The sequence below is a fragment of the Dermacentor silvarum genome, chromosome 1, assembly GCF_013339745.2.
Source record: "Dermacentor silvarum isolate Dsil-2018 chromosome 1, BIME_Dsil_1.4, whole genome shotgun sequence".
NCBI lineage: Eukaryota > Metazoa > Arthropoda > Arachnida > Ixodida > Ixodidae > Dermacentor > Dermacentor silvarum.
In genome coordinates, this window is record NC_051154.1 from 40413514 (window position 1) to 40436665 (window position 23152).

Below are 23152 nucleotides of genomic sequence, written 5' to 3' on the forward strand. Positions count from 1 at the left end.
CTGCTGGTGTCTATGGCGATAAGGAATAGTGTTCTCAAATACCTCGTGCACCCGGTATATATATATATATATATATATATATATATATATATATACAGGGTGTTTCAGCGAACACTTTCAAAAATTCTTCAAGTTTACCTGTGGCAGATAGCCCAATTCTAGTTAATGAGCCGGTCTATTCGAAGCAGCGGACATTACTTGCGCAAAAAATTGAAATGCATAATTGACTAATTAATAAAAAATCACTAATTAATTTTAAAACTAATTACCTGATGGCCCATATTGCAATCTACAAATTGTAGCCGTGGAGATCGCAAGACGGATCCACTTGGAACGAATTCGCGGGATGACACCAGTTTCGGCATAATAATTCCCGAACTTTACGGAGAAATGCATTGGCGTTCCAGGTAATTTTGTGCTTCAGTGCATAAAGCGACGTTTTGTTAAGAAACTAACTGGAACGCCAATGCATTTCTTCGGAAAGTTCGGGAATTAATATCTCGAAAGCGGTGTCATCCCGGGGATTCGTTCCAAGTGAATCTGCCTTGTGAACTCCACGGCTACAATTTGTAGATTACAATATGGGCCATCAGGTAATTAGTTAAAAACTTAATTAGGGAATTTTTCATAATTAGTTGATTATGCATTTTAATTTTTTGCGCAAGTAATGTCCGCCGCTTCGAGTAGACCAGCTCATTAACTAGAATTGGGATATCTGCCACAGTAAACCTTAAATAAATTTTGAAAGTGTTCGCTGAAACACCCTGTATATATATATATATATATATAGCGCAATTGACAGTGGTCTGCTCCGGACCACCGTCAGCTGCACTTCACTCCTCGAAGAGGCAGGACATGTGTTGAGTGAGCTCATGAACAACATTTTGTAATGTGGTAAATGCGGTTTAAATTGTGGATCCGGGACCTCAAAAGAGGTACGACGTGATACCCAACGACTTTCTCTCGCATTTACCACTAAGTCGCCATTGAATTATTAAAATTCTTGTGGTAGAACGCTCCCTGAAAAGGAATTGTTTTGGCAAAAAAAGAAAAAACAGTCAGCCCTTCCACTGGGGTGGAGATGGAAGACCAGCGAAGCTGTACTATGGTGGGAATTATGTATTTCCAATTATGACTATTAAGATGTGATCATGGAATTGGTTATTTGAACTACTAAAGAATGAGAAATATATATGATTCGGTGGTTTTCATTTATTTAGTGACCACAGGGACCATGGCCTTATGGTCGCTACAGTACACCGCCATAGGGTGTATAGCAAAGGTTGGCACGCTCTTTATAAACACGTCACCAAAGCCGTGTGCGTTCGGAGTGTATGCGGGCAAAACGTCGCCGCTGTTGACAACAGTTCTGCGCGTTGTTTGTGTGAAAGCACACAACCGCTGTTAAAACGCTGGCGTGAGCAAGCGCGCCAAGGTTCATGCGGTCTATTGCTTCAACGGAAACTGAGCGGCAAAAGCAGAGCGCATACAAAGGTAGGCTCCGTGTACAGATCACTTTGAAGATACGGTGAGAGCGACCGCCCGGTGCCCAGAGAGAGTCGGCGGCACAGGCAGCAGAGGCCAGCAGGGCTGCGCGCATGCGCCGCAGTGGGAGAGTGGGCACGCACACGCAGTCTAGGGTGCCTCGATGCCCTCCTCGCCCACCGCTCCACTTCCACTGGGAAGTCGCGTTTGCTCTCCGCCGTGCGTTCGCTCACCGCCGTGCGTTCGCTCACCGTGAAAGTGCACGTCCCTCGCCCTCGCGCGCTTTCACTTGCACATACAGCATATGGCCAATGAGAGTTTTTTTTCTACATCCCTACGCGACCATCGAAGAGTGAGCCCTTAACAGCTTCGCTGTAAAAGGAAAAGTAAACATCTCCCATAAAATATTACTTTTTCTACTGCTCCCAGTCATATGTGCCCTTGAGCCAGGCGATGCCAGATGGAAATTGTTCGAAAGAGTAGTTTAGTAGAGCAAAAGAATTAAACATGGAAATATGCAAATCTGCAAAATGGCATTTTATGACAAGTGCAGCAATGGCCTTTTTTTTTTGCATTACCTGGTCCTCCTTGCCATAGACACGGTCAGTGGCCTCGTGGGCCAGCTCCTTCATTTTGTCCAGAGGTAGCTGGAGTTCATTCTCAATGCGGGATGAAACTGCACGCTGCAGGGCACATGCCGCTTGCACCACTTGGCCCAAGCTGCGCACCTCTGCCTCCAGCTGCTCCCGTGCCTCTGCTCCCAGTGTGATGGGGCTCTCATCATGAGGCATCCGCCGGCGAACCTTGCGCACCGCTGTGACCAACCCACCCACCCAATAGATAATCATTAAACAGATTGTGTGCAGCCACTAGAACCAACAAAACTGCCTTGCTGTAGACACTACACCATATCACACCAGAATGCTCTTATAGATACAAAAATGATGAAGCATTAACGCCACCTGATGCTGAGAAAAAACTATTCTAGGATGAAAATGTTGCTCTCCGCTCTGCACTATACAAAACTACAGCAAAACTGGTGAGCACGTGCAATCTCAGAGGCTATGCGGCCACTAGCGAGTTTTTCACAAAAGCCACAAGGCACACATTAGGCGCTGTTCGGTTTACTTACACACAGAAGAATTTCCGTTCTAAATGCTCCTAAAGCTATTTTACCTGAAGTTGTTTTAAGGAAAAATTATTGCGAGAAGTTGACTGCTTCTCTAAAGAGTAAAATGCACCCAATAAACCTAGCGATGCCGAGAGAGACGCTGGCAACCATTTGGTTACCTGTGTTTTTGTGTATGGCGCAGCTTCTGATTTTTACTTTCTTGCTGTAATCGAGAGTCCTGACCACAACATCTTGTTCCCGGTCATTTCATGTACAATTAGGACGCACAGTAGCGCACAACCACGACTTGACATATGTGCAGTAAAACTCGCAGTGAACAAGAGAATGATGGCCTCTCTGTGTACAAACTAGGGACACTCTGGGTCAAGAGTAAAGGGAAGCAACAAGCACAAATGTTCTATAATGTAATCAAAATTATTACATTTACAAGCTGTGGGGGGTCCGTTCTGTGTGAGGCTAAGGCTGAAGGCAAGCTCCGGATCTAGCCACACACAGTCGTTCTGACGTACTCCCCACCCGTAGCGCGTGCGATCGCAGCTACGTAGGGTTCGGGCGAATAAGGCAACGAGCGAGACAATTCAACAACATTTATTGCTGTGACCAATAAGACACACTTGCAGAGGGAAGTCCACTCTGTAATGAGGAATAAATAGGCTTGCGTCATTGCGTGTAGAAGTCACGCAAGCGAGGTCACTCACGGGTTGCAGCGGGTATATCCATAGGGGCAGGTCAGGTGTAGCGAGGTCAGAGAGGCCCAGGGGTCCCTCGGTCGCGCTCTTTTATACCTTTTTACCTTTTCGGGAGGGGAATGTCCTCCTCGCCCATCGGATACCTTCCCTCTTCCAGCGCGGGTACGCGCGTTGCAAGAGGCGAGCGAGAACCGGGAGAGGGCAAAGTGCCTCTCTCTCGTGTCCGCCTGGCTCCCGCTGCGCGCGCTACGTGTGCATGTGACGACGAGTGTACGCGGGAGAAGGTGTCCGCCTATCTCCTGCCGCGTGCGCGGGAGAAGATGGCGGCATGTGCTCCCCACAAAGCAAGAGCAAATTTAACACAAACGAAAGTTAACTTTTTATTTGAATCTCAAGCGCTATGGGAACGAGAGTACTCCCTTCAGTTGTCAAAACAGATTGCCGCACTCTCTTCCCCGAAAGCTCCATTAAACTTCCTTAAGCCCGGCCCACATTCAGCGTTTTTACCGGCGTCTCCAGCCGTTGCGTCTCTCAGCGTCGTCGGAGAGGTCACCCAGCCACATGAGACGCACGCAAACAGCGCCAGGCCAGCGTCGCACAATGTGACCAGACAGATTTAACCAGAAGCAGTGTGCAATGTCATTCAAGTGAACTATGAGAAATGTTCCCGATTAAGGTTTTTATGCCCTGTTTATAGTTATACGGCGCGCCGCACACACACACACACACACACACACACACACACACACACACACACACACACACACACACACAAAATACATTCGCGGCAGCGCACTCGAAGGTATGAGCGGCTGCTTTCTCAGACGGCGCCACTACAGTGCCCTAGAGGCGGCACTGTAGCGCCACCTCGCCGACGAGACACTGGCGCCCTATGGTGGCACGCACGTGGACTGGTTGCTGTGGAAGTCGATTGCAAAAGTCGCGCTGATTGGTCGGCGCTCACCGAGGCACTTCCGGCAGCGGCACCGGCGGCGAGATCTCTGGTGTGTCTTGAGCACGACGTTTTCGCTTGGTGCCTCCCCCAGCGTCGACGCTGAGCGACGCCGGGTGACAAAACGCTAGAAAACGCCAGGAAAATGCTGAATGTGGTCAGGCCTTTAGTGTAAGGGCAGCCATGAGACACCGTGCGCATCTCCCTCGAGATAAAGACAAGGGAGTTAAAGGGACACTAAAGGCAAGTATCACGTCAAGCCAAAGTGACAGATTAATGCTCGAGAACACCTACAGCATCAATTTTATCGCGAACAAAGCTTTAGTAATCAGGAAATTGAGGTAAATGCATGACATAATTTGAGACTCACCCAGGGCCGGTATTTTGTAGCGATGCGTTACGCTTTATTCTATACTAGTCTTATCATCCACCGCTCACGGCCGGCTGATCCCGTTGATAATGTGTGAGAAGCGCGAACAGGCATTAGCATCGGAAAGGCATCGCTACAAAATACCGGCCCAGGACATTCAAGTACTAGCCTGATGACATAGGCATTCCTCATAATTCTGTCACTAGTACTCAACCACTCATAATAAAAAGATTATTCATTGCTTTATAAGATTAAAAAATGCTACTTGTCCAGTTCAATTCAATCTTTAGAAAAAAGAACTAATTGACATTATCCTTCACAACGAAAGGTTTCGTTCTCGCTCGATTCTGCGCAGCCTGCGCTATCGCGTTTCAGTAGTCTTGTTATCACATAGTGCTGGGCTGGTTTTGCTGGCTCATGAAACTCGCACATTCTGCAAGTATCAAAAAATTCCACGTCCATGTGATGTCGCAGGATGCCTGAACAGTTCACGCCACTTGACCAAGAGCAGCTGCAGCAGCTCAAAAAGAATGCACAAAAGGAATGTAGGGCCGTCTGTCGGGCGCCGTTTTACTCACCAACCAGTAAACACAGTGATGGCGTATGCAACGTCACCACTCCCAGCTCTGGGGCATGCGATTTGAATTGCACAAAAGGTATGCGGACCCTTCAGACGCGATTTTCTCTTAGCTAAGTCTTTTCTTGGCAAGAAAGAAGCGCTGAGAGGTTTCTAGAATGGTATTTTAACAGTCCACATTGACTTAATATTTGACTTTAGTGTCCCTTTAAAAGGAGGTTACGGGTGCACATGCGACATGCACGTCTATTCAGACATGTTTGGCTGAGTATCTATAGCCACCTAGCATGTAGAATTCACTTTAAAAAAATTTAATTCTGGGGTTTTTAAAAGTGCCAAAACCACGACATGATTATGAGGCATGCCATAGTGGCAAAGTGGGTTTAACTCATTTTTATAATTGGGTAAAATTAGGGTAACTCAATGGGGTTTAACTCAATTTTTATAAATTCTGTTTGGGGTGCAAAATCGGGAATTATCAGATTTTACCCTAAAAAATGAAGGCCTCTATATACCCTCCTGAAACCCGAATGCAGCTATGGAATATAATCGCTCTTCAATATGGTTTATATTAACATGTTTTTTGGGTTTTTTTTTTAATTTAAATACCATGGCTAGATGCCAAAAGCTGCATCTGTATGTACGTGGAACAAGTAACCATCTCCTTGTGTTTGCTATGGTAAAAACTGCATATCATTGCCTAAACACTGAGATGAAGATACAGCTGCGTGTAGTACATTGTCATATTGCTGCTGCATCCTGGACTTTCACGCAATCTCAAAAAATTCGAAACATACTTCAAGGTTGTTTTCCAATGTCTACGGCAACGCAGAGGTCTAGATCAATTTAGAGTCAAATTTCTCAAAGGCGGATGACCAGAATATGAGTAAACCACTTTACAGCTCCACATGCACCAAACTTCGTATCCAGAATGAATATCTTGAGTAATCACTTCCGAGTGAATAATGAAAAAAACTTTAAGGCAATGTGCAAAATATTGTACAAGGGGTTTAGGAGGTTAAAAGCATATATTCGTTACATGCTGTTATTGGCAACAAAGTGAGCAACCATGGTGTGTCCATTGTGTTCATGTTTTCTGCACCCACTACAAGAATGTCTTACACACTAGTACAAAAACAAGTTTTACAAAATACTTCATCTGGGCATGTGTTGTTCTGTATGGCCACAGAGCTTCAAGAAATTTGGCTGGTTTCTTTGCACTTGAAGTGACAGCTGCCACAGTGCATGTTCGTGCTGCGCAAAAACTGGCGGCTCATGGTCAGTAATTTTATTGGTGCTTCTTTTCAAGACCTCTCTCTCAGCTTAGATTCAAGGATGCGGTTTGGCCACAGCCGTCGGACAATGTTACCTCGCGGCCACATTATCTTAAGCACAGTATTGCAGCACAGCTTAGCAATTAGAGGCCATGATTGCAGCTTATGGTTTGGCGTGCACCATTTTGATGTTCAAGGCCTACGTGAAATAAGTTCAGACGCTTGGCTACTTTGTGGGGATGCACAAAGTAGCCAAGAGGCCATGATTGCAGCTTATGGTTTGGCATGCACCATTTTGATGCTCAAGGCCAACGTGAAATAAGTTCAGACGCTTGGCTACTTTGTGGGGATGCACAAAGTAGCCAAGAGGCCATGATTGCAGCTTATGGTTTGGCGTGCACCATTTTGATGTTCGAGGCCTACGTGAAATAAATTCAGACGCTTGGCTACTTTGTGGAGATGCACGACTATCACGCGTCCCCTGATGTTGTCAAGAGGAGGCGTTGTGTTGTCTTCCCCGCATCGCTCCAATCTCCTGTAATCTGGCTTCGCTGCGTGGCTTTATGGCGGTGGTGGTCGGTGTGGTTGCAGCATATTGTGAGAGATGGCGCTAGTGTTGCGCAGCTGACGCCACCTAACGGTGGGGTTACTTAGGCGCAAAAGGAAGATGGTGCTTCCTCTTGGGTGTGGGGTGCGCCGACCTGCTTTGCAGGACCGTCCCGAGAAGGCTTAGGAGCACGACACGGGAATGGACAAACACGGATCGTTCGAACGCGCCACCGTTCGCGTGACCGTACACGTGAATGACTAGGCGTTGGTGCCTAGCATGTGGGCAAACATATTCGCTCACTATCCGGTCGCAGTGACTTGGACTTCAATTTGTCGCCCGCCCAGCGGTGTAGTAGTTCAGCTAGCAGGCACTAGTGTATGAAAGGTGCAATAAATGCCCCTTTGATTGTTTGCAGTACTGTGTTGTCGCTCGTTCATCCCAAGAGCATGTGTGAGACCCCGCATCTTCAACATGCCTTCGACATGTCTACTTCGCATAGTCTGGTAGCGAACCGGATTGCGACGGCATGGGATGAAACTCTGGCTGAGCTTTAGTGCGAGTATACTGAAAGTGCAGTATCTCTAACATGCTACACGGAATCGAGGACAGCGCACTGTGGGAAGAAATCAGTGACAAAGGTGCCAGCAATGTTGATGAAGACGACAATGAGTTAACATTTGCATATGTTTGCGATAATTGCAAAAAAAAACATAATAAAATGCATATTCTTTTCACAGTTAGATGCCTTTTTCTTGTTCAACTTACATTTGAGAAAAGTTTAAATTTTCTGACCTTCAGAATTTCAGGGGTTGGCATAGAATCTAGGCTGGCCTAGATTCCAGTAAATATGGTAATCAAGAGTAATTTTCCATGCCACAAAGCCACGATATGGTGAAAGAAAGAAAGGGAAAGGGCTCAGAAAGGCTGTAATACCTTGCAGCAAATCAGAGGCCGAGGCAAGTGCAGCATCAAGCAAGGCAGCCAGGTCCCCCCCTTGTGCACCAAGAACATGGCGTACAAAGCCCAAGGAACACTTCACAGCCTCACAGGATAGCACCAGGCACCTCAAATTTTGGGTGAGCAAGTGCCGTTCGTCCTGTCGCTCGTTGGAGAGGTGCACAGCATACAAGCTTTGGAAGTAGGACAGTGCTCGCTCCAGGTTCCCCAGGGACACATTTTCATCCAGCTGCAAAAAGGACAAGTGTGACTTTAGACATAAAGAGCAGCTGTGTGTGTGAGGGGAAGGCTAATATCAACATTTATAGTGAGACATCACTACCATGCAAGATCCCTGCATTATACTTTAAAGGTGTCCTTGAGCAATTGTTCTTACCTTCTGGCATGCTAGCTTAGATCTATTCAATAGGCATCATGAACCGCCGTATGTAGCAAAAGAGTTATATATCGCAAGTGTAATACGCCTGTCAGATGGAAAAGAGCTGAGTTGAGCACACTTCTCCTTAGCTAGTTTTACTTTCATGACTGGGTTTTACATAGCAAAACAAGGTGTCAATCGAAATTGCTGGCAGTGGCTGTTGGCAGAAAGCTGAGTACAAAATTACTCCTCCATATAAAACAACCACCTCTTGAATAGAAGTTCTCTTGCTCTACAAGAAATAACCTTTTCTGAAACTATAAATCCTTAAATGTTAAGGCAAGAAAGAAACACAATGAAAGTCTTAGATGATGGAGTGCTGATTAAGCTTGAAGCAGATGAAGTACCAATTGTTATTTACTAAAAATTAATTGGTATTTAACATTACGTGCACAAGAACAGAAAATCTGCCTAAGTAAAAAGGAATGAAGGCTCCGGCTGTGTGAGTAGAAAATTTTGAGACCGAATCAAATATTAATCAAATAGTGCCGGAAGCAAACCAAATAAAACAGAGAATACTTTTTAAATAATGAACACACTTTTTTACCATTAATATAAAACAATGTGTACATTCTAGTATTTCCAACAGTGGCAAGTTTCTGTCATCACAATGCACATTATAAAGCATGGTTTACTAAAAGACGAAATGGAACACTAGAAACAGTTCGTTGGCATACTGAGGATTCTTTGGAGCATACGCTATCTGATAAAATTTAAGAATGCAGTCTTGACTAAGAATGCATTCGTTGACTAAATCGAAATGAGCATCCCATCTATACCAACAACAGATTTAGCTAGAATGGCTGTGGCAGAGGTGTCTATTATATCTACAAGGGTCATACTGAAAGTAATGAGCAAATGCATTTCACAAATGATTACGCTGGATTACGGAAAGCAAAGCTTTGCCGCTTTATTTTCAAAGCTTCAGTTCATTTTCTAACATAGTATCCATTCCTCTGCATACATTTTTACTGCCAATGAAAAAGCTTGAATATACCCTCATACAGAACTCCATTTCAATCTTGTGGAAACAGTGACGTACCCCTGCACCGATCGTTTCTGGTGTCGCACATCGCTGGCCTCTTATTAGACTGCATTCAAGATGAGTGCAAAAGTAATGCCCTTCCCATTATGTTAATTTTTCTTCACTGCAAAGCGAGAAGTGTGGGGACGCCTATGGTCGTGCTGCAAGATCACTTTTTGTTTTCAGAAGTGTGCAAATATTCAAAACTTTGGAATAACGAACTCAATCGTGTCCTATTTGATTTGGTCTTCAAATCGAATAGCCACTATTCATAAATGCTAATATTTTTTCAGATACTTTTTAAATATTTCAAAATGTCAAGTGCTAGAATATAAATAAACATAATATTGTAGCAAAAGTATGGTAAATTTTCACCCCCGCGGGCATAGTATAGACAAAAAACATGAGAACTTGCGTAGTAAAGTAGGCTAAGTCACTTAAGTCGCCATACTTTAGAGGCTGTACAGCAATCATTAGCACTCTCTGAAGAGCACTGTGCATGCGAAGAAACTACTTGTTTGATCCTAATGCTCAATTTACGCTTTTAATAAACAACACTTCATAGCGTACCTACTGTTTAATGACAGAAACTTGCCAGCATTAATAATTCTGTGATGTGAACATTGTTTTATATTAATTGATTATTGTTACTCGAAAGATATTCAAAAAGCATTCAATATTCGATTCGATTTGCATCGCTTCTGGCACTATTTGATTCGTATTCATTTGGCCTCAAAAATCCCTATTCGCACAACCCTACTATTTTTTTTTTTTTTTTTGCAGGTCACCTACCGCACAATGAGCAATGGAGCTTCTGCAAAGGTTCAACTTACCGTGCAGCACTTATTTTCCAGAAATCTTAGCTTTTAATCATCGCCCGAGCTGCACGCGCCTTAGTTCAAGCATTCTCTCTGTTTCGTTAAGTATTACTTGCCTGTCTTCTTTTATGAGTGAATTAATTATCTACTTGTTGGCTTCAGTGGCAGCTGTCTGAGGCCGACCACTCCGAGACTGATCTTCAATACTCGTCTGGCCATCTTTAAAATGCCTCACCCATCTTTACACTACTCGAGGTCATTCATACATTGCCATACACAAGCTTAAACCTCTAATAAAATTCTGCAGCTGAAATGTGCTCTTTCACCACAGTCTACTACCACACGTTGACGAAACATTTCATGTGCTGCCATGCTGTTTAGTTTTAGAGTACTAGTGGCTAGATTATGCAACCTGTTGATGGCAAATGGGCATCCATGATTGCCATAAAGATGACACCATGTAGCAGGGATTCTGTGTGGTTTCAGGCTTGCACACAAATAGTTGACAGTTACTTTAAGTACAGCCTTTGCAATAACAGATTTCATTTGAAGAGAACAGACATGTACAGCCTCCATAAATAGTAGCTTGAATAGACACTGTCGAATACCATATCTGAGAAAAATGTGAGGGCCAATGATTGCAGTTTAGCAAAAAAAAGTCAATGTTTCACCTGAAAGGCGAAGCATCAATTGCGATAGCAAATTAGTAGACAGCTATACGAAGTAAAGATAGTAGTTTTATCGGCAGTATAAACTTCTAAACGTTCGCTTAATAACTAAATTAACACGCATGGTGTCACGCGCGCACAAGCAAACACGAACACATCTAACTCGACGACCACGGAAACTCACTGTCAAAACGCTAGAGTAAGGAAGCACGGCAGCAGCAGCGAGTGAATTGACCTTCGTGCTGCCTTTCAATTCAATGCCAATTAAGCGGCGAAAACACAGTGCACGGCGGACTCTGTCCCCTTCACAGATCGCTTTCAAGAGAGGGCCCGCGCGGCCGTGCCATATGCAGAAGCCGCCAGAGATTTCTGACTGATCAAATTGATTGACTATTAAAAAGGTTCGTATAACTGCACACCCTTAATGAAAACAAAAGAAGAAACACAGAAGCATTGAGAATGAGTGCCAACTACCAACAACTGTTGCCTTTGTGTTCCTTCTGGTGTCTTCACAATTCTTTTTTTTTTTTTTTTTGTTTCTTGCAAACATAACTGGTGCCCTAATCATGACACATGACAAATAATTGACTTGAGCAGTGCGTTTCCAAAAAATCCTGCATTCTGTATGCTGGAAGGCTCTGCTGCCCAATACAGTAAAGTAACATTAATCCGACTCCAGTTAATTAGATCCTGACCGTAGGTCCTGGCTAGCACCTGTAGATTTCTATGGGCCAAGACTCGTTATTTCAATCATGAAATTCGCCCTCACCTGTTATTTCAAATTTGACTGGTCAGTGCGCATGTGCCTGACCACAATGGTGGCCCCAGTAGTGACCCCAACGGCTACAGAATTGGTCTTAGCAGTGGTAGGAAATGGTGAATGCATTGAAGACACACTATGTAAATGAATATGAAAGTGAATTCATTGAAGACACGTCAAAAATGTAAATTCTTAGCCTTCCCACAGCAGAGTTTCAAGCAACAATGGCAGCTCACAATGAATGATTATCATGTTTACCGATTCTAATGTGAGGTTTATTTGGACATGGAACCATAACCACATTCACAGTGTCGGCGACAGCCTACTCTAAGAGCTAGCAACATCACTAGCAGCATCACCAACATGACGATAGAACCAAGTTTTTGCAAAGGTTGGCGACAACGTGCTGCTTTCGTTCCGAAAGCTCATTCAAAATAGTTTTTATATGCTAAGCTAGCGGCGACTCAGCAGAATTATATCTTTTTGCAATGTCAGAGCCTTGAACTGCATCACGACTAAATGGCAAAGTGTTTAGTCTACATGTGGGTCATTATCCCATTTTCAATGGTTTTGGAGTCGTTCTAACAAATGTGGCATATCAAACACAGTGGACAGCACAAAGGACGACATGTGGCCCATGGTGCTTAGAGTTCTCAGACGAATGATGATGATGGACATTAGTTTACCTAAATTTTAATTTGTATTGAAGTTGAGACACATTAGATTTGGGTGCACATTATTTTCTTACTTAAAACCTATAAAAATCACCACCCATGCACCCCGTTTTGTTTATGGAAACGGCGCGTCAGCTATCGCTCACGCATCCGGGCACACGCGCACGGCGGCGGCAAGTTTCGGTTTTCTCCTGCACCGGCTCCCACTTGTTGCACGCGCTAAACTGATGGCTATCTGGTTTTAAATCTCTCAGAGGGTGACCGCTTGTTGCTCGATCGTTTATCGCTCACAGCGGCGTGATTACAATTGTTCCCGGGCAGGCGCATATATACACAAATGATGCTGCCGTTTTTGCGTTTCCCTTTTTTTGGAGACCACCAAAGCTCAATCGCACCTTGTTGGCAATAAGACGAAGGCTTCTCACTTGTTTCAGTTTCCGGACGTGCACACCATTTTTCAGTGCACTTATCTTCTTATTCATGAATAAACATTGTGTATTTTACAACACAAACAATTTTTTCGTCCCTTTACGGTCAACATAAAAAAATTACGACCATTTTTTTTTTGAAATATGTTCTTTCGAAGAATTTAAATCAGCAATAAAAAAAAATCTACCCTGGGTGGTCGCATTTGGCGAAGAAATTCGACCCTCAAAGGGTCAAGTTGAGCTGCCGAATAACTCCATCAATTTAGATATCATAAAGATTTAATTAACAGAAGTTGACTGCATATATTGACGAGAAAAAAAAATCCAAGGACACCTAAGCACTTCTTATGAGTTGTGAATGCGAAAGCATTCACGTCCAATTAAACGCTGCTGAGCGGTCCTTCGAGTTTTGCGCTGCAAGTAATGTACCATAGCGGTACGTGCTGCCCGACTCTGCAGCAGCAGCAGCCTGCAGTGCCAACTCCGCATGCCACCGACGTCTTGCGCAACGAGAGACTGAGGAAGCAGCAGCGGCCACCAAGGCCAGAGAGAGCGCGCAGCAGCTAACCCCAGCAGGGGTGAGAGGTACGGACAGCGCACTGGCTTCCGAGAGCGAAAGCAAGGGTGACGTGGTGTCGCGGTGATGCCCTCTCCCCTCAAGAAACACCTGGCGTGCTAGCGCGGCAGGAGGTGTTCCCTTTCGCCCACTCTGCTTCGTCGAGGCTGCTCGTGATGTGGCGTCACAGCCAATAGAAATTTAGGTGCCGTTTCGCTGCTACAGACGCCACCAGCTGTTTCGCTCAATGGCCCATTTGATGTTTTCGCATCAACACTGAACACTATTTATGCACTATATGTAATAGTACTGTGCAGTCACACAGCCACCAAAACAAAAAAATGCAATAATGAATTTTTTTTGCGATGGGGTTGCACACTTTTCCAGTATTCAAGCTGCTTGCTCTAAAGGCCAAGCACCATAGTACTATGAGGGTAAGCTTACCTCATCCTTGCGAAGAAGCTGCACATACAGGTCTAACAACTTCTCATGGCCCAACATTTCAGGATACAGAGTAGCTGTCTTGGCAAACAGCTCCACACTGCAAGTGTCTAGGGCAGTGGAATATTGATGCAGAAGGCCCTGCAGCCGTCCCAGAAGGAACCGCACAAAGCACGCATGTGCATACTGCACTGACTCCAGGGGCTGTCCTGGCCCTGGTGCTGCACCTGCCCAGCGCTGCTCCAGTTGCTTGGCCAGAATGCCACACTTGGCCCCAAGGCGTGCTACCAGCAGCAACATTAGCACACCTTCATGCTCATGTGCTAGGAAGTTCTCGGAAAGGAAGGCTGTGAGGTAGTCCACATGCCGATTGGCCTGAGCCACTTCAAGCCGCCGCAGCTCTAGGTCAACAGCGCGAGCGTGTGCCTTGCCTTGAGCCAGCCGCAATGCCAGCTCACTTGCTTCCACAGCCACAGGTGTTGGCTCAGATTGAAGCTGTTGCTCCAGGCCCTGGGCTTGTTCCCGAAGTTGGGCCACCAATGCTTGGTACTTGGCCAACGTCTGCTCACAATCAGCTAGGGCCTCATGAGCTGCCTCAACGCGCCTGTGGCTGTCAGCCAGGCGTACTTGTGCATGAGAGAGCTCCTCACGCAGCTCAAGCTCAGTCTCACGTGCCTGCTGCAGCAGTTCCTCATTGAGGTCATGCAGCTTCTCCATGTCATCCACTGCCTCGCGCAGATCCCGCACAGTCTCTTCCAGGTCTAGGTTCTTCTCTGTCAGGTGCTCTACCATCTCCTCTGCACCCAAAGCCATGTCCAGCTGCTCTTGCAACTCTGTGATGGAGCACTCTGCTTGTTGGTACCGTTCTTCCAACTGTTGTTTTATCCTTGACAGCTCTTGCACCTCAGCCCGGCATCGATCCAGTTCCTTCTTGTGCTGCTGCTTCTCATGCTTTAACTGAGTAGTCAGGTCACGTAACCGCACAAGGGCTTCCCGCATCTTTTCATTCTCTTGCGCTAACTGGCGCTCCTTGTAACTACTGGGTTCCCCTGTAGACAGTTCAGAAGTAAGAATTTTGTAATCTAACTCAAGCATCTCATATTTCTCCTTCCAATGGTCCACCTCTTGCTGCAGCTGTTCCAGTTTCTCCTCAGCCATTTCCTTCTCCACTGTGGCCATCTCAATAGATTCCACAAGATCAGACACCTCCTCGGCGTGGCGCTCTCGCTCATCATGAGCTTCCTGAGCCTCACGCCGTGCCTGTGCCAGCTGCTTCTGCAACTCAACCTGGGACTCGGTGATCTTGGTCTTGAATTCAAGTAGTTGCTGGAGCTGCAGTCGTGTGCGCTCATAGTCTCGAAGCTGTGCTTTGCTCTCCTGCCTTTTCTGCATCAGAGTGTCCAGCTTTTCCTGCAAGTCTACAATCTGGGCCTTGAGAGCCTGCTTCTCAGCATCCTGCTCCTTCTGTGCAGCCTGTTTATCCTGGCTGGCCTCTTCCACTACCCAGGTACGAGAGAGGGGCTCTGGCTGGTCAAGTGTTACAACCTCAGCAGCTGGCCCCGGAGTGGTTGTGGCTGCAAAGAGTGTGCACATTTTTATTAGAAGTATTCCCTGCAACTACAGGCATTAGTGCTTTATAGGCCCTTAAAATGTGTGGCATGGCAAACAGTCCAGGAGACACATTTGTGAACATCAAATCACTTTTTGGCAGATTTTTCTCTACCATTTCAATGAAGTAAGAAGAATAACAAATTTATTCCGGTTCACTGGGAGGCAAAAGGCAGAACTAAGGCCTGCCTTTAATGTAAAAGATAATTGTGGCAAATGGACATTTTGTAAAGATGACACCTGCTGCGATTTCACGTTACAGCTGACTACACTGCAACATACAAAAACAATGAAAGGCAAAATAAATGTACTGTATGTTGAAATTGACATACACACAAGACCTGAAAGTAAAACATGAACATAGCAAAAACAAAAAGGCAGGCCATCTTCTCAAATTATAAACATGCTGCGCAAGATGGACAAGAAAAGAAAAAGAAGACAGGACAGAGCACAGACTACCAACTTTATTTCATGAAACGATAGAAAACCTTTATATAGGCAACCTAATCACTTGTGCCACCTGGATGCACAAAAACTAAATCACGTTGCCACCACTAACAAGTGTGCAAACTATCATTCAATGGTGATAAAAATGGTACGACAGGGATAAGCTCATCCTCAAGGCCAATTTAAAAACACCGGATCAACAGCATAACCGGGAAAAAAAAAGCGAAGTATTATCTTAAGTTGATGTGCAATGCTGATGTAAACAAAATCAAATGGACCTTTTCAGAAAGTCATGCGGACCTCCATACTCGCAGACATTTCTTAGCTACAAAGCAAAAGCTACAGGGGTGGAGCTTCTGCACATGTATTCCTATGCAAAGTAGTCCAGGCAAATATGGCACCGGTTTCGGTTTAGGTGTCTCCAAACTTGCATAGCTCCTTTACTTTAGTCAAAGCAAACACAGTTAACTCGGGGTGAATTTCTGAAGCTAGTACCATATGTATCAAGTTCTGAATTTCTAAGGAAAAAAAAAAAGTTCACCTCATTTCATAGCAACATGTAATTAATCCAGAGATATTCGTGATAATGTTGCTTGTGGCCCAACTTTATATTTTTTTTTACAGTGAAGCATGTTAAGGGGAATTGCACAACTGTTTCCTTGCAGCGGCGCCGTGGTCAGTACTGAAGGTCAGCCAGAGGGCAGTGAGCAACGCAGTCTGCGTCGGAGCTCTGGAGCAGCCGTGTGACCACTGCATCGTTGAGAATGGGCAACCAATTCCAGCGTGCGTAGAGCCACTGCAGCATAACTCAGCTCGCTTACTCATTTGTACACGCCGACGGTTGTAAGTTCCAGATGGGCTTGCCTGGTTTCTGCATAGATGTTGCAGACACTTCTTTTGTGTGCTTCGACAGCCATTTGTTGCTGCACTTGGACATCAGTCTCTCAGAAGAGCTCACAGGCAGGAAAGCAGGTGACAAACACTCACCAGAAGATGCAGGCGCCATTTTGCCTTCGAGAAATGCGCAAGACATGCGACAGTCTCACATGTGGGAAAACTCAAAAAAGCAAACTCAAAATTTAAATAACATTTCAGCAGCTGACCGGTGAATCGTACGTACCGTTTCAAATTACGTGCTGTAGAAAGCAAAACAATTCTTTTCTCTATTTCCCACCGAAGAAAACATGAACAAAATTACAGGACTACTTCCAGCAGCAGTGCTACAGGTGCGCTTCCGTTCTGTAACCTTCGCTTGTCTGTGAGTATAGCAGCAGCCCGCCAAGGAGCCCAGGTGAAAGCACGCCGGCTCCAGTATCGTCTTCTACTGCCATGTACTTGCATAGTTCTTGTAACAGGTGCAGGCATCATCCAGCCTTTTTTTGCTGTTCTCGGTCAGCAAGTGCTGTGTCAAGCTTCCCGATTTTTTTTTGCAGATGTGAAAATACTTACCCATCATGCTTGAGGCTCAGAAAGTGATGTCAGTCACAATTTTTACTTGTATTTATAGTACTCAAAATTATCTTGTGTGCACTTGCATATACATGCTTTGCGGGACACTACGAGATGATAAATAAGATATTGTGCCTTATTTAAAAGCAAGAATTTCAGTCTTGCAGTTTGTTAGCAATAGTGATGGCTGCCCCATGAGTGGAAACCGAGTGCTATAATTTCGATTTAGGCAACCTTCAAGTAAATCCAAAAGAACTTGTTAAATTAAATTAAATTATGGGGTTCTACATGCCAAAACCACGATCTGATTATGAGGCACGCCGTAGTGGAGGACTCCGGAAATTTGGACCACCTGGGGTTCTTTAACGTGCACCTAAATCTAAGTACACGGGTGTTTTCGCATTTCGCCCCCATCGAAATGCGGCCGCCGTGGCCGGAATTCGATCCCGCGACCTCGTGCTCAGCAGCCCAACACCATAGCCACTGAGCAACCACGGCGGGTCAAAAGAACTTGTTCTTGGGCAAGTTTGTGCTTAAGCTTACTACACATATTGCTCAAATAAATGCTTTCAAGGTTATGTTGTTCCAATATACAGGCTAGTACTGATGACCAAACTGGCAAGTTATTAATAGCACATTTCAATCATTTCATCCTGCAAATAAACAATGTCTGAAATCTTCAGAAGACTAAACACAGTATGGCATGAGCTGAAGATTGACATGACTTTAAAAGGCAGCCATGCGTGCATGCACAATTTTATAGTTTAGGCAACAATTATAGTAGTGGTGAACAGACAGTGTTTCAATTGGCTTTTCAGCCTTCAATCAGCTTTTGCCTTGGTTTAAGCAATAATGGCCACTTGTCTTGACTGCACTGTGCCAATGGGGATAGCTTACGAAGTTCCCTTACACATAGAATGTCCTACAGATGTCAGGCACAGGTGGTTGCTTAAATAGCGGAATGTGACAACACACAAAGAAACTACTGACCAATAAAATAGTGCTTTACCATGTACTGCAAAACATGCATATGTGTTCTGCATTTCTTAAGAGGCAAGGGTTGCTGGCAGGAACAAAAAAATAACGTGAGAAAAAAATGTGAGTGAGTGGTTGGATACCCCTAGGAAAAATTTCTAAAGAAATTTTATTGGTTTTATATTATTGGCTTAGGAAACGAGACCTCATATGCTGGTAAAACTGATAACCTGTATTGGTTTATTATATATTATGAAATATACCTGATAACTGATAGCCTGTATTGGTCTATTAGCTTACAAGTGTATTGGTGTAGATAGGACACTGTGTACTAAAGCGGTTTTTGTTCTACTACGGTTAATTGTTCATTTTAAGGTGAAGCTTCCTACGCGAACTCTCCTGGACTTTGCTGATCGTCGTTGCTTCTGCTGTCTTGCCAAATCGCTCACACATAGGATGGCACTCATGTAATGAATGATGGCCTATATATATAGCCCCATCTGTATTATCCCTACAGATGTGCTGGTGGCCACCTCTGTTCTCTACAAAATTACACAGTGAAACAACAAATGGTACCTAAATATCCTCAGTGGAACAATATACAGCTTGGAATGCATAATTCCTTTATTAAAGCAAAGCCTTCTGTGGCTTCATTATGTATGGTGTGTCTGCTTCGTCGGCTTCTTGCCAAGCAAAACTATCAATACAAGTTTATATCATGGTCACTACTTCCATTGCATCTATTGGGACACAAAGCATTTTATTTGTCTTATAGCACATTGTATTGCCCTGTAGAAGAAGCTACAGGACCGCCAGAAATCTCTATGGGACCTGTACTTTTTGGTAATGGACCTATAATTCTTGTAAAGTACCAATAGAAACTTCTATCGGACTTTTCCCTAGAGTTCATTTTAATAAAAAGGAAGGGCAATTCCTGTGTGAGCCACCCTAAGTTAGCTGTGTACAACCCTCATACAAGACAAAGTATGACTATATTAGCAAAACAGCTGCTCAAATTCGATGAATGCTGACAAAAACAGCACAACCGCATCAAGAAAACCAACAACCTCCATGGTAGTGGGAAGAAAGTGAAGATCAGGAAGTGTAATTTCCCCTGTGTAGTAGGTAGGGTCTAATAATGCTGCTCTGTGACGCATGCTTGATCATTTTATTTGAGAGTTGGTGGACTACAACTTCAGACAGCTAAATGTGTTGCACACAGCATGTTTTGTAGGGAGCACATGCGGCCATTTCCTCCAGCATACCCAACGGTGCGATCGCATGTTGCAGCTCATGTCGGGAGCCCGCGGGCGGGATGGGAAAGGTGCACTATGCCCCTTTTTCCCAGTTTCCCCATCGCTCTTGCAACATCGTAAAACGCACTCCTTTCCCCCAGACCCATGGGATAGGGAAAAATAGCCATCTCTCCATGAGGGGGACTGCCTCCTTGCATAGGCAAAAATTTATTAAAAATTTATTCAAAATTTATTAAAAATTTATAAAAGAGCATCCCTGGAGGAGACGCTCTTTCTGCGCTGGACAAGCATATCTGCCTGTTACCTGTGAGTGACCCCTCACCCCATCGACTGACACCACGTGTAACGAGGTGAGCCTATTTATTGCCTTTTACAGAGTGGACTTTCCCTCAGTAAGTGTTTATTCCTTACCACTCTCGAAGCAATAAATATTGTTTGAGCTGACGCCGATGGTCGCCTGATTCACCCGAACTCGCCTAGCAGCGATTACCTGCGCTACAGGTTGGGGACACTGTACGGAATGACGGTGCATGGCTAGATCAGAAGCTTGCCTTTAGCCCTAGCTGCATGCAGAGTTATCTCCACAGTTTGCTTTAAAAAAAGAAACCGCTATCAGGAAAGACAAAGAAGTTGAGAGCAAACGTGGCGAACTAGCCGGCAAGGGGTGTATCAATGTGTAATTAAATGTCTATTCCTGCAATAAATTATGCATAAATGCCACCACAGCCTGCTACCTGCAAACCATTGTCAAACATACATTTCTTTACAAGGCATTTTCGGAAAGGAGATACTTGCTTCTACAAAGATACAGCAGATAAAAAAAAGAGAGAGAGAAACAGGCAAAGGCTAGAGGGTCGGTGCCAGAAACGGCTGGCTGGTCTTTACATTTTTTCACGACAGGGTCTACCTGCATGAAGTGCTTATTGTTTTATGTCTATTGGCGCTGCACTACAAGAATGTTGCTGCTTTAAATTTATAGTGAAGTTTTGAACTGAATACATTCCCTAGAGGAACATCAGCAATGATGGTCCCCTTCTTTGGAAAGGCTCATTAAATGGGTACTGTAACAAAATTATAAAAATGCTATTAGCATTCTTTGGGAACTTCTAGTTTGCAGTGTGTCTCTATGTATCTATGTATGTCCACGCCTAACCTCTTTCCTGCCAACTTTCCTGACCATGGGTAGTCCATGGTCAAATGAGTAGAACATCAAGCTGCTGTGCTGAGGGAACCGGTTTCAAGAGCAACCGTCTGACTTTGGTCAATGGGTATTGAACTCTGGGTATGTGGTGCTCTCCAATGAACCTCTGACACCAACTGGGTATTTACCACTGTGTATGAACCACAAGCAAAACGAGCAACTAACAAATTCACAGGGTCTCTTATGCTATCCCCGAGACGACTTGAAGGCAAACACCCAAGTGTCAATGCATTAAAGACAGACACATGACAGACACATCCCCCTTAATTCGCGTAGTCTACTTCGCTTACTCATCCTCTTGATTCACTTACTCATCCTCTTAGATTGCCTAGTCATCAATCTTAATTCTATTGCCATCAACTCGCCTGAGTCATCCACTTAATTCACATAGTCATCCAATTAATTTGCCTTACCATCCATATAAATTTGCTTTATCATCCATCTTTCATCCATCTTGCTTGCTTACGGGGTATGAGCCATTGATAATCATAGTTTTTGTACCTTTTGTGTCCCCGACGTGGTTTCACTCAAGGACTTTAAAGGTCGACTGAACGATGAGACATATAAGGCTTTCGCCTTAAAAAGTCACGAGATAATGAACACATCAAGGGCTTGTGTAGGTGCGGATAGAGTAAGCCTGGCCAACAAGTAAGCAGTCACTGCTTAGAGCAATGCCTGTTGTCAATTAAGAGACAATTTTTAGACAATTACGACTGTAATCAATAGCCACATCTACACTAACTAGGAATGAAGGTGGGTTTATGAATTGGGTTCATGAATGCTGTCACTAAAAAGTATGGCTAATTGATATATCCATTTGAAAACAATGGACATTTATGATTTAAGCCCTCTTCAACTCAGCTTTCTACAAGATGCTTGTTATAAACAAGCCATCTGCTACCCACTGACAAATTAATTAGTTCATTCATTCATTCTGCATTCAAACACACCAAAAGAAATGCCATGGCCACAAGAAGTGCGCTCCACGTTCTACACACAAAATTTGCTCATAAGGGTTTTAAATATCATTCAAAGTGCAGCACCACGTGTAGGACTAAAAAGAAATGAGGTGCATAAGGCTGATACCTGTGATCACAGGCAGCATACAATGTCCAGCTAAGCATCTATAATCAGTGACTAATCATCTGTTTCCTTTTTTTTTCCCCATAAAAGATTTCTAAAAGAGCAGTTGTCCGAAGAAAGAAAACATTTAACATGGTCAGGGTTCGCAACTGGTGTGCTCATGCTTGTGCCAAAATCCTTACTACATATGACATAACGAACATAACGAGCGATATGACATAATGAATGATATGACATAACGAACAATTGAGAGACCAAATGGAAATTCAGATTTCATGCCAGCCACGAGACAGACAGGTTTCGTGGTAACTGCAGCACAAAACTGAGCTACACAAGGAATGCTCTAAACATAAATCTGGTCATCCCAAGCTTGCAACATGCAAACGAAGGAAGTTTAACTTTTAAAATGGCTATTATGCTCAGCACAGAGCACGAAAATTAATAATAGCAGTTGAACATGTTAGTAAAATCAAATCAGACCAACATTACAAAAAAAAAAGTGCAGCAGCAATACAGCAACCAAATGATAATTTAGAAAATATTGCTTGTTTTCACGTCACAGAGGTATTCAAACTATCTGGACACATTTTATACAAGTCACACTGTACACCTACCAAGGGGCTTTGCTTGCTCAGGAGTGTCACCAGGAGGTTCTTCCTCCAACAGCCGTAGCTGCGACTGGCGCACAAAGATGCCATGGTTGTCAGCACACGAGAAGTAGGTACGTCCCTGGACAGTGCCATTGTTCTTGCCCTTGGGCTCGTCCAGGACCACACCCACCCAGCGGCCAGAGGAGAAGCTTGTGTTACCAACAAAAGCCACCCGACCACGCACATCTTTGCCAGCCACCTCCACACGTGCACCAACCTCGATCACCTTGCCATCGAAAGTCGTCATGTCTCGTTTTTCCCTACACACACAAAATTCACTTGAACAGTTGGGCCTGCACACTGCATCTGAGCACATAAACCACAATTTCCACTGGTACTGCATTACTAAAGCACAATTCAATTTACATACTGCAATTTTATGAACCGCAGTCTGCTTGCTGTACAGCTGCCCAAATCTTTAACTAGCATGCGCCGACTTTCTGTGCACCAGCACCCTAAATTAGGAACAAACTTACAAATGACTATGCTACCTTCACGAGCTTTGTGAGCATAGTCAGATAGCATAGTCATTTGGAAGTTTGTTCCTAATTTAAGGTGTTGGCGCACACAAAGTCGGCGCTCGCGCACGCTAGTTAAAGATTTGGGCGACTGTACCTGTTTAACTGCTGACATTGGCTGCCACCAGCTACTTGCAAGTGTAAACTGCATGCGATTTCTTTTAACCAGCATTCTTTTTTTTTTTTTAAGTC

At 44.4% G+C, this 23152-nt stretch overlaps 1 protein-coding gene across 1 annotated transcript in view; it reads right to left on the minus strand.

The window, feature by feature from the left end:
* Positions 1-23152, minus strand: part of LOC119461253 (dynactin subunit 1) — a 46904-nt gene that overhangs the window by 18206 nt on the left and 5546 nt on the right. Inside the window, exons 2-5 of the mRNA XM_037722487.2 lie at positions 22407-22702; positions 13777-15347; positions 7963-8215; positions 2064-2299 (exon numbers count right to left, since the gene is read on the minus strand). Of these exons, the coding sequence (XP_037578415.1) occupies positions 2064-2299; positions 7963-8215; positions 13777-15347; positions 22407-22689 (2343 nt within the window). The 5' untranslated portion in view covers positions 22690-22702. The remainder of the gene's footprint in view (positions 1-2063; positions 2300-7962; positions 8216-13776; positions 15348-22406; positions 22703-23152) is intronic.